This window comes from Podarcis gaigeae (genome assembly GCF_964106915.1).
Source record: "Podarcis gaigeae genome assembly, chromosome: 2".
NCBI classification, from domain to species: domain Eukaryota; kingdom Metazoa; phylum Chordata; class Lepidosauria; order Squamata; family Lacertidae; genus Podarcis; species Podarcis gaigeae.
The window spans coordinates 39,176,688-39,190,348 of NC_139679.1; the positions used below are offsets into that span (position 1 = coordinate 39,176,688).

Below are 13,661 nucleotides of genomic sequence, written 5' to 3' on the forward strand. Positions count from 1 at the left end.
TCACAGCAACTTAAAATAATTAAAAACAACAAAGTGGGTACCAGGAGAGCTTCCTTTAATAGGAATATGTGAATATTCAATATGCGAAGTACATCTTCATTCCACCAGGTTCTCTTATAATATTCCTAGAGCTGGGCTTTTAAGTAACTATTACATTGTCCTAATTTCAATGTATTTTAATTAGAGATCTCTTAAAAGTTTAAGAAATGTGTCATCCACATGAACACTGCTAATGGCCATAAAAGAACTAAATCAGTTGTATTATTAAAAATAATTAGTTTTTAATTTGCATGGTTCTTTTATTGTCTATAATTATGCTAAAACATGTTTTTAACCTTCTAATGAATCAATCACAACTGAACTGAAAAAATTATCAAGACAATGAACCACAATTTCACAAATTTGCACCTAGCTCCAAGCCCTGTATATTAGGGTCAAGCGGGTTTCAAAAAAATATTACCAACTTCCCAAGAACTACATTCCACAATGGTTGGTTTGGTTTATTGAAAGCCACAAATACATATCATGGTAGTTATTTTGCAACCACTCAAATGTATCTACTAAGGAAATCCTTTGCCTTTTTGTTTGTAAAGTCATCCACCAAAGTAATTCCATCTGCACAAGGAATTCCATCTGTGCAAAAAACCTTTCTTTCCCATCTCTCCCTGCATCCCACCCACCAGCTTTAGATGGTTGGGGGAACCCCAGAACTGTTTGGTGAGGCACAGGGAGAGGAATTCTCATTGCGCAGATGCAAGTTCTTCTGCTAACAGGATGGATTTATTGGATACAGCCTATTATTACAACAAGCAGGTAATATAGTTGTATATAGTTCACTCTCAAAAACATGTCAGTCAAAAGTAACACTGGTGTCTATCAGAAGGAAGCCTACTGATTTCACCAGCAGTAATACAGCAGATGTAAACAATGGATACGTACATATCCCTGAAATTCAAAGCCGATAAATATATGTAAGACATGTGTATTTACAGATACTTCTTCATAAGTCACAAGCTAACTCAAAACTATTATTCACACTACTGGGAGAAAGAGTATTGAAACATATCCAATATGTACTATGCAGGACGAGTTTAATTAATCCAATTATATTTGCATAAGTACTTTCTGTTCCTGAAAAAAGAATTCAATAAATATTGCACCACATAAGACAATGAATCAAACTCTACTTCTGTGTTCTTAAACTAATTTTAAACTGTCTATAGAGAACCCAACAACAACAAGAGGTCACAGTCACTGAACTTTAGAATGTTGAAGCTGGATTCAGACCCAGAAAGTGCTCAGAAGTGGTTCAGAAGTGCTCAGCTGAAAGGAGCACTGGAAGCTGCTGAAGTCTGCTCCAGCTTGGATTAAAATTCAAACCGGAGAAAATTTCTCAGTTGGTGCCCTAGTTTAAATGGCTGCACCTGACAAAACTGCTCCTGGGCAGCAAAAGCCCATTATTTCAGTAGACCACCTTGCCACAAGAATCTCCTTTGATTAACTGGCATTTCAGTAATCCTATTTTAGTATTCCTTCCGAAGAAACGGAACAAATCCTGAAGATCGTTAGGGAAGCACCATTGTGATTTTACTCAACTCCCACACTGGCATATTATCCTGATGGAAAAGCAGTGAAAGAACTATTTACATCGTTTAAAAAACTGTTCTGAATCCAAAGACCCAATTACCGTATTTTTCACTCTATAAGATGCACCAGACCATAAGACGCACTTAGTTTTTGGAGGAGGGAAACAAGAAAAAAAATATTCTGAATCTCAGAAGCCAGAACAACAAGAGGGATCGCTGCGCAGTGAAAGCAGCAATCCCTCTTGCTGTTCTGGCTTCTGTGATAGCTGCGCAGCCTGCATTCGCTCCATAAGACGCACACACATTTCCCCTTACTTTTTAGGAGGGAAAAATAGAGCAAAAATTATAGAGCAAAAAATTTATAGAGCAAAAAATAGAGATAGAGCAAAAAATACGGTAATTAGAAACAAGTTTCCATTTCTATAGGAACCATAATCACTGACAGAAGTAGTTGTATGCAGCAAAGGTCAGGGTGTCAAAAGATCAGACTAATTACCCAAAGTCTCTTCACTCCCATGCTGCAGGAAAAAATTTAAGAGTCCTCCACCTTGTCTTCTTACTTGCAGCTTCCCCTTCCCATTTCATTTCCCCCACTTCAGATAACAACCTCATCCTAGTTACAGGCTCATTCTACTGCCACCGATGGGCAGCCTCCGCAGTGCTGTTAACCTAAGTCTGCATGGCTGAGCTCTTCGATACATTAAGGTATCTCTCCCTTGAAATGCCTTGCAGAAAATTAATTTGAGAGTACAGCCATCTGTAATGGTTTTGCAAGAATGCCCTTTTGCTGCATATCTAGGTGTGCAAGAACCACCTGCAAGAAAAAGGATTCAAATTTGCAGCCCATAAGGTCATTGCCCTACTTGGAACATCTTGGCCAGGCAAGACACAGAAGGTTTAGAAAATCCTGTGGTGTTTGGAAAAAGAGGCAGAGTTTCCTTTCATTTGTATAGCAGCTTGGAGAACCAAAGGGTAGGCTGCTGGACCCATCTAATTCAGCATTGTGCTCTCACAGTAGCCAACCATACGAATGTGGGAAACCCAGCAAGCAAAATATGAGCACAAGAGCATTATTCCCTCCTGTGGTTTCAAGCAACTGGTATTCAGAAGCATTGCTGCTTCCAATTGTGAAGGTAAAGCATAGCCATCATGGTTAGACTTCTCCTGTTTCTTGCCTTCTCCTTAAAGGTAAAGGACCCCTGACAGTTAGGTCCAGTCATGAACGACTCTGGGGTTGCAGCGCTCATCTCGCTTTACTGGCCAAGGAAGCTGGTGTTTGTCCGCAGACAGTTTTTCTGGGTCATGTGGCCAGCATGACTAAGCCGCTTCTGGTGAAACCATAGCAGCACACGGAAACGCCATTTACCTTCCCACCGGAGCAGCACCTATTTATCTACTTGCATTTGATGTGCTTTCAGACAGCTAGGTTGGCAGGAGCAGGGACCGAGCAACAGGAGCTCACCCCGCCGCGGGGATTCAAACTGCTGACCTTCTGATCAGCAAGCCCTAGGCTCAGTGGTTTAGACCACAGTGCCACCTTCTCCTTAACAGAGTGCAAATAAAGAAAAATCTCTGCCCTGGTGCTCCCTCAAGCCCTCCACACAAGCCAGGGGACTTAGAAAAGCCCAGTGGTTGGCAGTGAGGTCAAAAAGGCTTAGCTAGTAAGCCAGGTTGAGATTTCGGGACCTCTGTTAAAGCCCACTGACTTCAGCATTAAATATTCCCAGTAGATCATGAGGAACAGCACTACAGGATCCAGTTTACTTTGAACAAGTGAGCACTAGAGACTTATGGGGCTGGTTCAGATGTATTGTTAAACCATAAAAAAGAATTTTCTTTAAAATGATAGAAAGTGCTTTAGAAACAAATCTCATTTTGTTCAACTGCTATTTTAATCAAGACAGAAGATGGTTCAATTTACTTTTCTATTTTACATTTCTATAGTACCTTTCAAAAGACTACACAAAATATGTGATGGTGGGATTGTCTTACCTATATAGAATCGCAGAATTGTAGAGATGGAAGGAACCCTGAGATCATCTAGTCCACCCCCCTGCAATGCAGGGATAGGCAGCTGTCCCATACGGGGATCAAACCTGCAACCTTAGCAGTATCGGCACCAAGCTTTAACCAACAGTCAATGCACCAGTTTTTGCATGTTGACATAACCTTTTCCAGTTTTCCTTCCAACAGCAGAGAAGAACTTGTTATTACTGTAAGTTTAAATAACTATTTAAACATGTAGACTAAAAGGACAAAATGAAGGGAATGAGCAGAAGCATTCAGCTTACAAAAGCGATTAAACTCACCAAGGACAGAAGCTTTGCTGTTGGAATGAATAGCGAAATGTGCAGATAAAAGATTAGTGTTAATGTCTGTCTATACAAGAACACTTACAGATAACCTCTGAAACAGAAAAATGTGCTATATAAACATGAATCATCAATGGGATGAACAGGACACACAAAAGCTGGTGCTCTTGAAGGCTGTGAGTATTGTTTCCAGGGGACTAGAAGGAACAGCAGTATTCTTTGGAAAGACCTTGTGTGTACTTAGGCAACAGCTTTCACAAAATAGATGCTCAGCAGATATTGCTGGTGAAATCCTTGGATAATCAGCTCAGAGCGGAAACAACCAGATATATAGGTTATATGAGCGTAACATATGTAAGATTCAAGTATGAACTACTGGTAGTTATACAGTGAAGATAACTCTAACCTGCTCGGGGTTCTACAGTCCTGTTTGCCCCTTCATCCATAAAGACAAACCGTCCTCCTCCAAAGTCTTCTGTGTAATCTGAGAGGTAAAGCAACGACGTGTAGTCAAAAGAGCCGTAGGTCACCTAGGAAATAAAACCATCAAATAAAAATATCCAGTCCCATAGGGGTTTCTCTGTGCAAGTTTGAGGATCTTGGGAGTTATCATCATCACCACTGATATATTAACTGCCTTTTAACCAGCAGGTAATTTACTCTCATTAAAAAGTGTTTAAATTGGGGGGGACCACACAAATAAATTTAAAACAAGACTAAAACGCTTGCAAAACAGACAAAAGTTCTTCTAGGGATATTATACTTAAACAACAACTTAAGGCGAAGAACATCTCAAACTGGTTTGTAATTGTATTTGTAAATAAATAAATATTTGTAGATATCTATTTCTTGAGAACCAATCTTGTCCAACTCTGTTGGATTGCATCTCTCAGAAGAAATGGATACGACTTTGAGCTCTCACACCTCTGTGGAGACATATCTAGAATCCTAGAACTGTGCAGCTATATAGCACGCTATGTGGAATTTTCTGCATCATGCTGGCCCCATGTCAATACCTCAGCCAAACAGAACTAAAATAAACGCAACTAGGAAATGTACCTTCGTATAGCAGATATAGATCCAAAAGGTACCTAATTTTCACTTCCTTTTTCCAATATTTAAAATCAGAAAGTTTCATTTTGTGACATTTCTTTTACAAGTATTGGGATATCAGCAACACTCAATTCCCCTGGTCCCCACAAATAATTTGTGCATTCCTGTCCTTTTACTACTTCATCTTTGCAACATTGCTTATTATTCTTTTGATCTGATAAACACTTTCCCCATTTGACAAGCATTTACTAACTGCAACAGAGTGGGCGAACTGTATTTACAATTACTGTTAAAGCAAGCTTGAAATCGTCCTAAGGAAGAAAATCCATTCATTGTGCCATCTGAAATGACGCCTTTCAAATCCCCTGCAACATTTTCCCTATAGGTCATGGTTGGCAACCTCTTATAAAATGCTGTATTATTCAATGTTATTGGAGCACTTTAAATGGATTTCTGAGCAAACAACAGAATGTTTCCCTTAGAAATTGATTTTTACTTCAGCATAGGTCACAGTTTCATATTTCAGATATGAGAGGACCTTTTGAATGTGGCTGATGCAATGTAAAATAATGTTTTGTTAATTTGCTAGAGCAGGCATAGGCAAACTCGGCCCTCCAGATGTTTTAGGACTACAACTCCCATCATCCCTAGCTAACAGGACCAGTGGTCAGGGATGATGGGAATTGTAGTCTCAAAACATCTGGAGGGCTGAGTTTGCCTATGCCTGTGCTAGAGCCTCGCTCACGAAATAAACAAGAACTTTCATTCATGTCAGGATTTAGAATTCTATATTAAAACCCCAAATTCCCCGGGTCTTAACCCTAACCTTTAAAAACAAATACCAGGAAATATATTTAGCGTTGCCAAGATACCACCACACAATTCTGGGAGGGAAACACAGAAGAAATAAGTTGCTCAGGTGAAAATCAAGGGATATTTGAAAGGCTAACTTGAAAATTCATGGGGGGGGGGGGGATTCCATAAACCAGCATATGCTTTTTGGGATTACTCTGCTATGTTATTTATTTGGTGGAGCAAAGGGACAGACAGCGTGGGGAGGAAAAACAGGAAAAGTGGGAGACACATTTTCTATCTGTCTAGGGCTCCAACAGATGGAAAGGTGACTCAACAAAATATTTTGAAGGAAAAGGACATTCTGGAAACGTGGAAAGAAGCCTTTATTACATTTATTCCCAAGCAAGATTCCGATTTAACACTAGTTAAAAATTACAGGCCGATTTCACTGTTGAATACTGATTATAAAATCTTTACGGGAATATTAGCAAAAAGATTGAAAAAGGTATTGCAAGAATTTATTCATGAAGATCAAGCAGGTTTTCTTCCTGGCAGACAGATGAAAGATAATGTGAGAAATATAAATAATACTTTGGAATATCTGACTGCTAGGAATGAGAAGCAAGCTATATTGATGTTTGTAGATGCGGAAAAGGCCTTTGATAGCATATCTTGGGAATTTATGTTAAAGAATTTAGAATATATGGAGGTAGGAAAAGATTTTTATAATGGAATAAGAGCGATTTATACAGAACAGAGAGCAAAACTGATAGTGAACAATGTAATTACGGAAGAAGTGAAGATATTGAAAGGTACAAGACAGGGATGTCCTCTTTCTCCACTACTATTTATAATGGTCCTGGAAGTCCTTCTGAGTTCAATTAGACAAAATGAATTAATAAAAGGGGTGACAGTAGGTCAGAATGAATATAAAGTTAAAGCCTTTGCTGAAGATCTGGTAATAACGATAGAAGATCCATTAAAAAGTTAAAACGAAGTGCTGGAGGAGATTGATCAATTTGGTAAGGTGGCTGGGTTTATATTAAATAAGAAAAAAAACCTAAAGCAATTGTAAAAAATGTGGACCATAATGTAATAGAAATAATGCAACAAGAAACAGGAATTGAAGTGGCAAAGAAGGTAAAATACTTGGGAATATGGTTGACTTCAAAAAATATTGATTAATTCCAAAATAATTATATACCGGTGTGGAATGGAATTAAAAAAGATCTGGAGGTATGGGGAAGGATGAAACTCTCTTTTTGGGGTAGAATCTCAACGATCAAGATGAGTGTACTTCCAAAGATGTTATTCTTATTTCAAATGATTCCTATAATCAAAGGGACTATGATTTTTAAAGAGTGGCAGAAAGTAATTTCAAGATATATCTGGCAGGGTAAAAAGCGAAGAATACAATTTAAGTTATTAACAGATGCGAAGGAAAGAGGAGGCTTTGCCCTGCCAGACTTGAAATTATATTATGAAACATCTTGTCTCTGTTGGTTGAAGGCATGGATAAAATTAAAAAATAACAAATTGTTAGATCTAGAAGGATTTGATAACAGATTTGGATGGCACTAGTATTTATGGCTGGAGAAGAAGAAAAGTCATAAGGGTTTTGAGAATCATATCTTCCGGAGATCTTTAATTGAAATATGGGATAGGTATAAAAATGTATTAGAACCTAAAGTCCCACACTGGTTGTCTCCATTAGAGGTTATGAGTGTAAAGAAAATTAATATGAGAGAGAATTGGATCACATAATTAATAATAATTAATTAATTATTATGTAAAGAAAAAGAAGGATCATTTTATCATATGTGGTGCTGGGAAATGATATATAATGAGTTGAAGAAGATGTTGAAATATACATTTGTAAAGAAACCAGAAGCCTTTCTGTTAGGAATAACAGGAAGAGGAATAAATAGAAGTGATTATAAACTTTTCCAATACGCAGTAACAGCAGCAAGAATCTTAATGGCCCAAAAATGGAAACAGGAGGAACTACTGACTCTTGAAGAATGGAGGATGAAACTCATAGACTATGCAGAACTGGATAAACTAACCGAGAAGATAAGATATCAATGGGACCACAAGTTCATCGAGGACTGGGGAAAATTTGCAGAATATCTGAAAAGTATATGTGACAAACAAATAACGCTAGTGGGATTTAAAGAGGCTTTGTGAAAGTGAGAGGAGTATTGTCAAACAGAAATAGGGCAGTAAGGGTAATTTAAAAATGCAATATTAAATTTAGAAAATGTTTAAAAATGGGAAAATATGGATGATTGGCAGAGAAGCTGATGGAAGTCTAAAAAGTCAAAATTTGTGAAAATTATTTGATAAGGCAAATTTGTATAATGGAAAATTTAATAAAAACTATTTTTTTAAAAAAAGGAAAAGTGACTCAACAACACACAGTGACTACATCATTCAAAAGAAAAACAGAGATACGCCAGTCACTAAATTTCTGCTGCTAGACTGTCCAACACAACTATTGTGCTAAAAAAAGCAGGAATGGGGAACTCTTGGCTCCAACACACATCAGTCCCAGCTAATGTGGCCAACCGTCAAGGATTATGGAAGTCATTGTCCAAAAAGCATCTGGAAAGCCAAAGGTTCACCATCACTGTGTTAAAGTGATGCACCCTGATTAATTTTTCACAACATGAAAAAAAAAAATTCAGGAGAGAAAATCCAGTACCTGTAGAAACAGTTAACTTTTCTAAGGATTTAACACTGCTTAGAAAGATACTTTCACACAGTTGTAAAATATAAACCCAATAAAATCACTTTAAAGACAAGGAAGTTTATAAACACTGGTGTTATTCAAAGGAGGAGCTACATTTTGCAAATACTAAATCGGGGTGCATGTTCTGTACACAAACATACATGCCTAAGTTTCAAGATTTCTTGTAGCTGTAATTTATTTTCCTGGAAGTTCTTACATAAGTACAAAACAGTTCGACTGTTGGCCTGTTATCTTTCAGTTTCTGTTTTGGCCCTTTTGCTTGCTTGTTTTTACAGCTACAGCCACAGACGACCAAGTATGGTAAGCCTTAACTGCTCGTGTATTACACAAATTTACAGTCCCCACTATATAGAAACGTAAAAAGCTAAAAAGTGGGTTTTTTCCCAATCTTACTGCTAATGGAGGACAAAGAGTTACAAATGTTGAAATCCATGTGATACAGCAATCTGAGTTTATCTAGTAGATTCTCATCTGGAAGGATTATGAAAATCCAGCAGAATGTATGAAACAAACCAGACAAGCAAGACCAATGTGGGCAGGAAGAATATATGATTTGGACAAGGAACACTTGGGTTCAAATCTCTGCTAAAGAATTAATTTGCTAAGTTAATCAACTGGAAAATGGAATTAACAATTTAGCAATTTAGATCCTATACACATTTACTCAGGAGTTAAACTCAGTGAGAGCTATTTCTATGTAGACATACTTGGAACTGAAGTATTAATCACAATAACTTGCTGTAGTAATGCAGTAATTACTGTTCTAGTGTCTACATTTACTAAGACAATAGCACACTATAATTAAAGAACAGATATGAAGGGTTATTGGAGTAGAATGGGGAAAACCCACTTACCTTATCAATATGTGGGTGCCAGTATTCATCATGAGCTGTCTTGGCTTCTGAGTTGTTTATTCTGGAGAAGAAGGTTGGCTTCGTCAAATACATGGAAGAGGAGCTGATACCAAAAGTGAGAGCTATTTTTTGTTGGATTCTCTGCCTCACATCACTGCAAAGGAGAAAACAGCATCTTAAGTGACTGGGACACTGTACAATGGCATAGGACTCAACAGTATTTTCTTTCTATAATAATGCTTAAGCATTTATACAGCGTTTTCAAAATGCTTCATGTAAATATTTTCAGGAATCCTTAAAAAAAAACTCTGTGTGATGCAGTCCACTAATATTATGTATTGCAAATGGTGAGCTGAGAGTGTGTGGCCTGCACAAAATCACCTAGTGAGTCCTTAGCAGAGGCAAGATCAGAATCGGACTTTCTGATTAGTACTCAGCCATCAAACAACATTATTGTCTATACTGACATGAGGGCTCCTGAGAAAAGTGAAGCTAGGTCCTGATATTGCAGTGTATCCCCACTACTATCTGACTAGGTTGCCTCAGCCACTCTGGGCAGCTTCCAGCGCATACAAAAACATAATAAAACATTAAACATTAAAAACTTCCCTATACACGGCTGCCTTCAAATGTCTTCTAAAGGTTGTATATTTACTGATCTCCCTGACTTCTGATGGGAGGGCGCTCCACAGGGATTGCTGACCTGCTCTCAGCTATGCTACAGAACCACCACTCTATGACCAAACAGTGATACTACAAATTCCAGCCCACCCACCATCAGGTGACGCAAGGAACCAAGAGGCTCCCATCTGGCCCTAACAAAGCAGCAGACTCTGGCTGAGATCCTCTGACTGAGCAACTCATCACTCAGAAATAGACTAAACTGCTTTTCTAGCTGCATTGTCACTTGCTCAGCCACCTTTGGAAATATTCTCTGGCCTTCCTGACCTGATTGCACGTGTGGCAGTTCATCTGCATGCCTACATTAAATCACTCTGCACTGGATAAGCTAGTAGAAGAGTTTCATTCAAAATAGGTAGAGAAGCTGCTCTACATTAAAGAGCTCAGGATACAGAAAGGATACCTCTTCCTAATGCCTATTACTGGGATAACATTAGATTCAGCAGATCAAAGGAAAGAAGAATATACTGCCTTTTAATAGACTTAAGCCCAGCAAGGCTCTCTACCTGGTTATCTGGCAAGCTGTCTCTTTACTGGAAAAAAGATAAGCAAAAATGCTGCTTCTGACTGTCCTAAATTTCCATCAGTGAGAAATTTAGAAGCAAATAGCCAGTGCAGTAGACCCACATATTTGCGCATGCGCAGCTTGCTATACCTGCTGTACAGGTACCCTGACGTGATGACCTTCAGAAAAGTGCAAGGCTCATCTTATTGAGCTGGTTTATGCTGGTACTACTTGGCTTGCATATTTTTTCGGAGCAAGACAGAAAGACTTCCTGAAGATATTTTCGGCCAGCATACCTGGTGGGAATAACATGACCCAGCAGGAAATATGGCCAGCTTCCAAGCTGCGCATGAGTTATTATAGTAATACGGTTTCCATCTGTCACCAAAATGCCACTTTCCTATTTCTTAGGTCTACCAGGCAAGGAAAATGGAAGTTCATTCAGAAGGAAAGCTATTTTTACCCAAGCAAATCAGTTTTTTAAAGTCTCAGGCATTTTATTTCAATAAGTGTTGCAGCTCATTTTGAAATCTTGCTTGGTGACGACAGCTTCTGTGCGCACTGTCTATCTCTGAAAAATCAATCCAGCCATTCAGGTAGACAATAAGCCTCTTTTGCTACTGTTCCCTTGAGCTATCATTCTGCAGACCAATCCACCAGCTGTATTGTATTGAGAACTCCTTTTTAGAATTTATCCTGCGCTCTATGCAATACTTCTCATTATATCTATAATGAAATGGGACTCCTTAATGCAAACCATTTTCATTTGATATGATGAAAATGTATTTTAATATCAACCCATGATTCTGATGTTATGATTTTTCCAGCTATTCAAAGTATAAACCTTTTATTGCATCAGATAAACTAAACTGTAGCTTCTGATAATGTAAAAAAACACCAAACCACGTGCTGCAAGCAAAGGGTGGTATTCAACAACATTTTGAGTAGTCTCATTGAAATTAAGGTATCTAATAGCATTGTGTTCATTTATTTCAATGGATCTACTCTGAGTAACGCCCTAAATAATTACACTGAATTCATTAAAGTGGTTGGTTTTAAACCAAAAGCATCCCTCCTCCTTACTATGTGAAGCAACACAATACTATAACCAGTCTGTCAGGGAACTGCCATCGGAGCCAGAGGTGGGGCGAAGGCTCCAGAGGGATGCCGGACAGGGTCTCAGTAGGGAGAGAGGCAGCCCATCTGCTGGGGAAGGAAATCAGCGTAACACCAGTGGAGAAGGGGGGCAGATGGGGGAATCGGAGAGGAGGCTTCAGGACTCTTCACAGGAGACCAGCGGGGAGAGCACGGGTACTCCGCTGCCCACACCCTCCCTGCGCAGAAGACTTCCACGCAGGGAGAGTAGGGGGAGACTTGGCGTCAAAGAACTTCTTTGCTGGAAGAAGTTCAAGAAACGCCCACTGACGGATTTTGCCAGCGATTGAGACAGCCACGGATGGGTGGCTGTCCGAACAGAAAGGGTTCACCCAGGTAACCCAGCCAGATGTGGCGACAACTTACGCACGAGCAACCCCTAGAACCATTACACAGTCCAAGCATTACCCACCTTGAGCATAACACAAGAGAGAAGTCAAACTATATTTCATCACCACAAGCAGCTGCTGTTTTAACAGAGTTTAAAATACACATTCACTAGTTCGGAATGTCAGCACTACTTTGCTGCCAGAAAATGCCTGGAATGCTCAGCAGTGCTGCTCCTTAATGAGCCCTCAACAAGGTGTTATTTTTGTGAGTGTGTTTTTTTAAGTCCTTCATAGCTTAACACAAGTAAGTCATGATGAAGAGTGTGTTTAGCATAAACCTTAAGGTATGCAAGACACTGGGAGAAAAGTGTTGCCATTGGGAAAAGAAGATTCAGCAGAGAAAGCCTGCAGGTTTTCTCTGGCAGACAAACATTTTCTCTGCTACAGAGTCTAGATCAGGCATAGGCAAACTCGGCCCTCCAGATGTTTTGGGACTACAACTCCCATCATCCCTAGCTAACAGGACCAGTGGTCAGGGATGATGGGAGTTGTAGTCCCAAAAACATCTGGAGGGCTGAGTTTGCCTATGCCTGGTCTAGATTCAATAATGGTAGTTTTGTTTCTGTTAAATATCACACCACCACCACAAAATACACAAGTCCCATGAAACACAAAGGCAGAGGTCCAAGCTGGATAACTAAAATGAGCAGAGACAGTGGCTGTCTACAGTAAACAGGGAGGGCTGGTGAAGATAGGTTTCTGGCTTTCTGCTAACCACAGCAATTTAACTGGGAAGTAGTCTAGGAAACCTCTGCTCTGTCATCCACCCTCACCCCCCGCCCCCGGAGTAAAACTGCCACTCTCCCACCTCAGTATGAAAGACCATGAATAGTGCTGACCCTCACTCCTGATTTTTTATTCTAAATTCTTAAATCCATTGGACAAATCCACAATAAATTTAACATTGCTAGCTTCTTTTTTTTTAATGGCACCCTGTAGATGTCAAGAGTGGTTGAATTGTCTCCGTCCTTTGTCAATGAACAGAGCTAATATGATAGGGTAGAGAAGTACAGATACCGTTGTACAATGCAGAAGGCATTCCAGTGAGCTCACATTTAGAATAAAACATCCTATTTTGGTCACATATGCCTGAGAAGGGTTAATTCAAGGTCATGCATGTAGAACTAAGAACCAGACTGTTGAAAGGAGTAGAACAATTTTTCTTGCAAGCAGAGTTCTTAAGAAAGTTGGGGCCTTTCCACTTGTTTTAGAAGTGGTACCACAAATGAGGGAGGCAAGAGAAAGGCAGCTATGAGTAAAATATGACAATATATTAACATGATTTTGGTTAGGAAATAGAAGAAAGTGCCTAAATCTTAGAGATGTCCAATGGAACAATAGTAGGGGGTTAAAGAACCTTACTAGAACCTTACTAGGCTGGTCAAACAAGTATATGAAGAATACTGTCCAACTGCTTTGCTGAACACTTAATTATGGCCAAAATAGCTTTCCTCTTCTCTGCGTGAAGTCTTGGGTTTCCTCCTCGCCACCCCTTCCTCTAGCCTAGGGCAACCAGAGACAGGATGTTAGGCAATGCGGAGATCAACCCATTAAAGTTTTCTTGGGGTAACTTGATGAA

At 39.3% G+C, this 13,661-nt stretch overlaps 1 protein-coding gene across 2 annotated transcripts in view; it reads right to left on the reverse strand.

Moving 5' to 3' along the window:
• Window positions 1-13,661, reverse strand: part of OGFOD3 (2-oxoglutarate and iron dependent oxygenase domain containing 3) — a 39,408-nt gene that overhangs the window by 6,390 nt on the left and 19,357 nt on the right. For both annotated transcript variants that reach the window (XM_083725932.1, XM_083725931.1), the window contains exons 7-8: window positions 9,353-9,506; window positions 4,305-4,428 (exon numbers count right to left, since the gene is read on the reverse strand). In XM_083725932.1, the coding sequence (XP_083582058.1) occupies window positions 4,305-4,428; window positions 9,353-9,506 (278 nt within the window). The remainder of the gene's footprint in view (window positions 1-4,304; window positions 4,429-9,352; window positions 9,507-13,661) is intronic.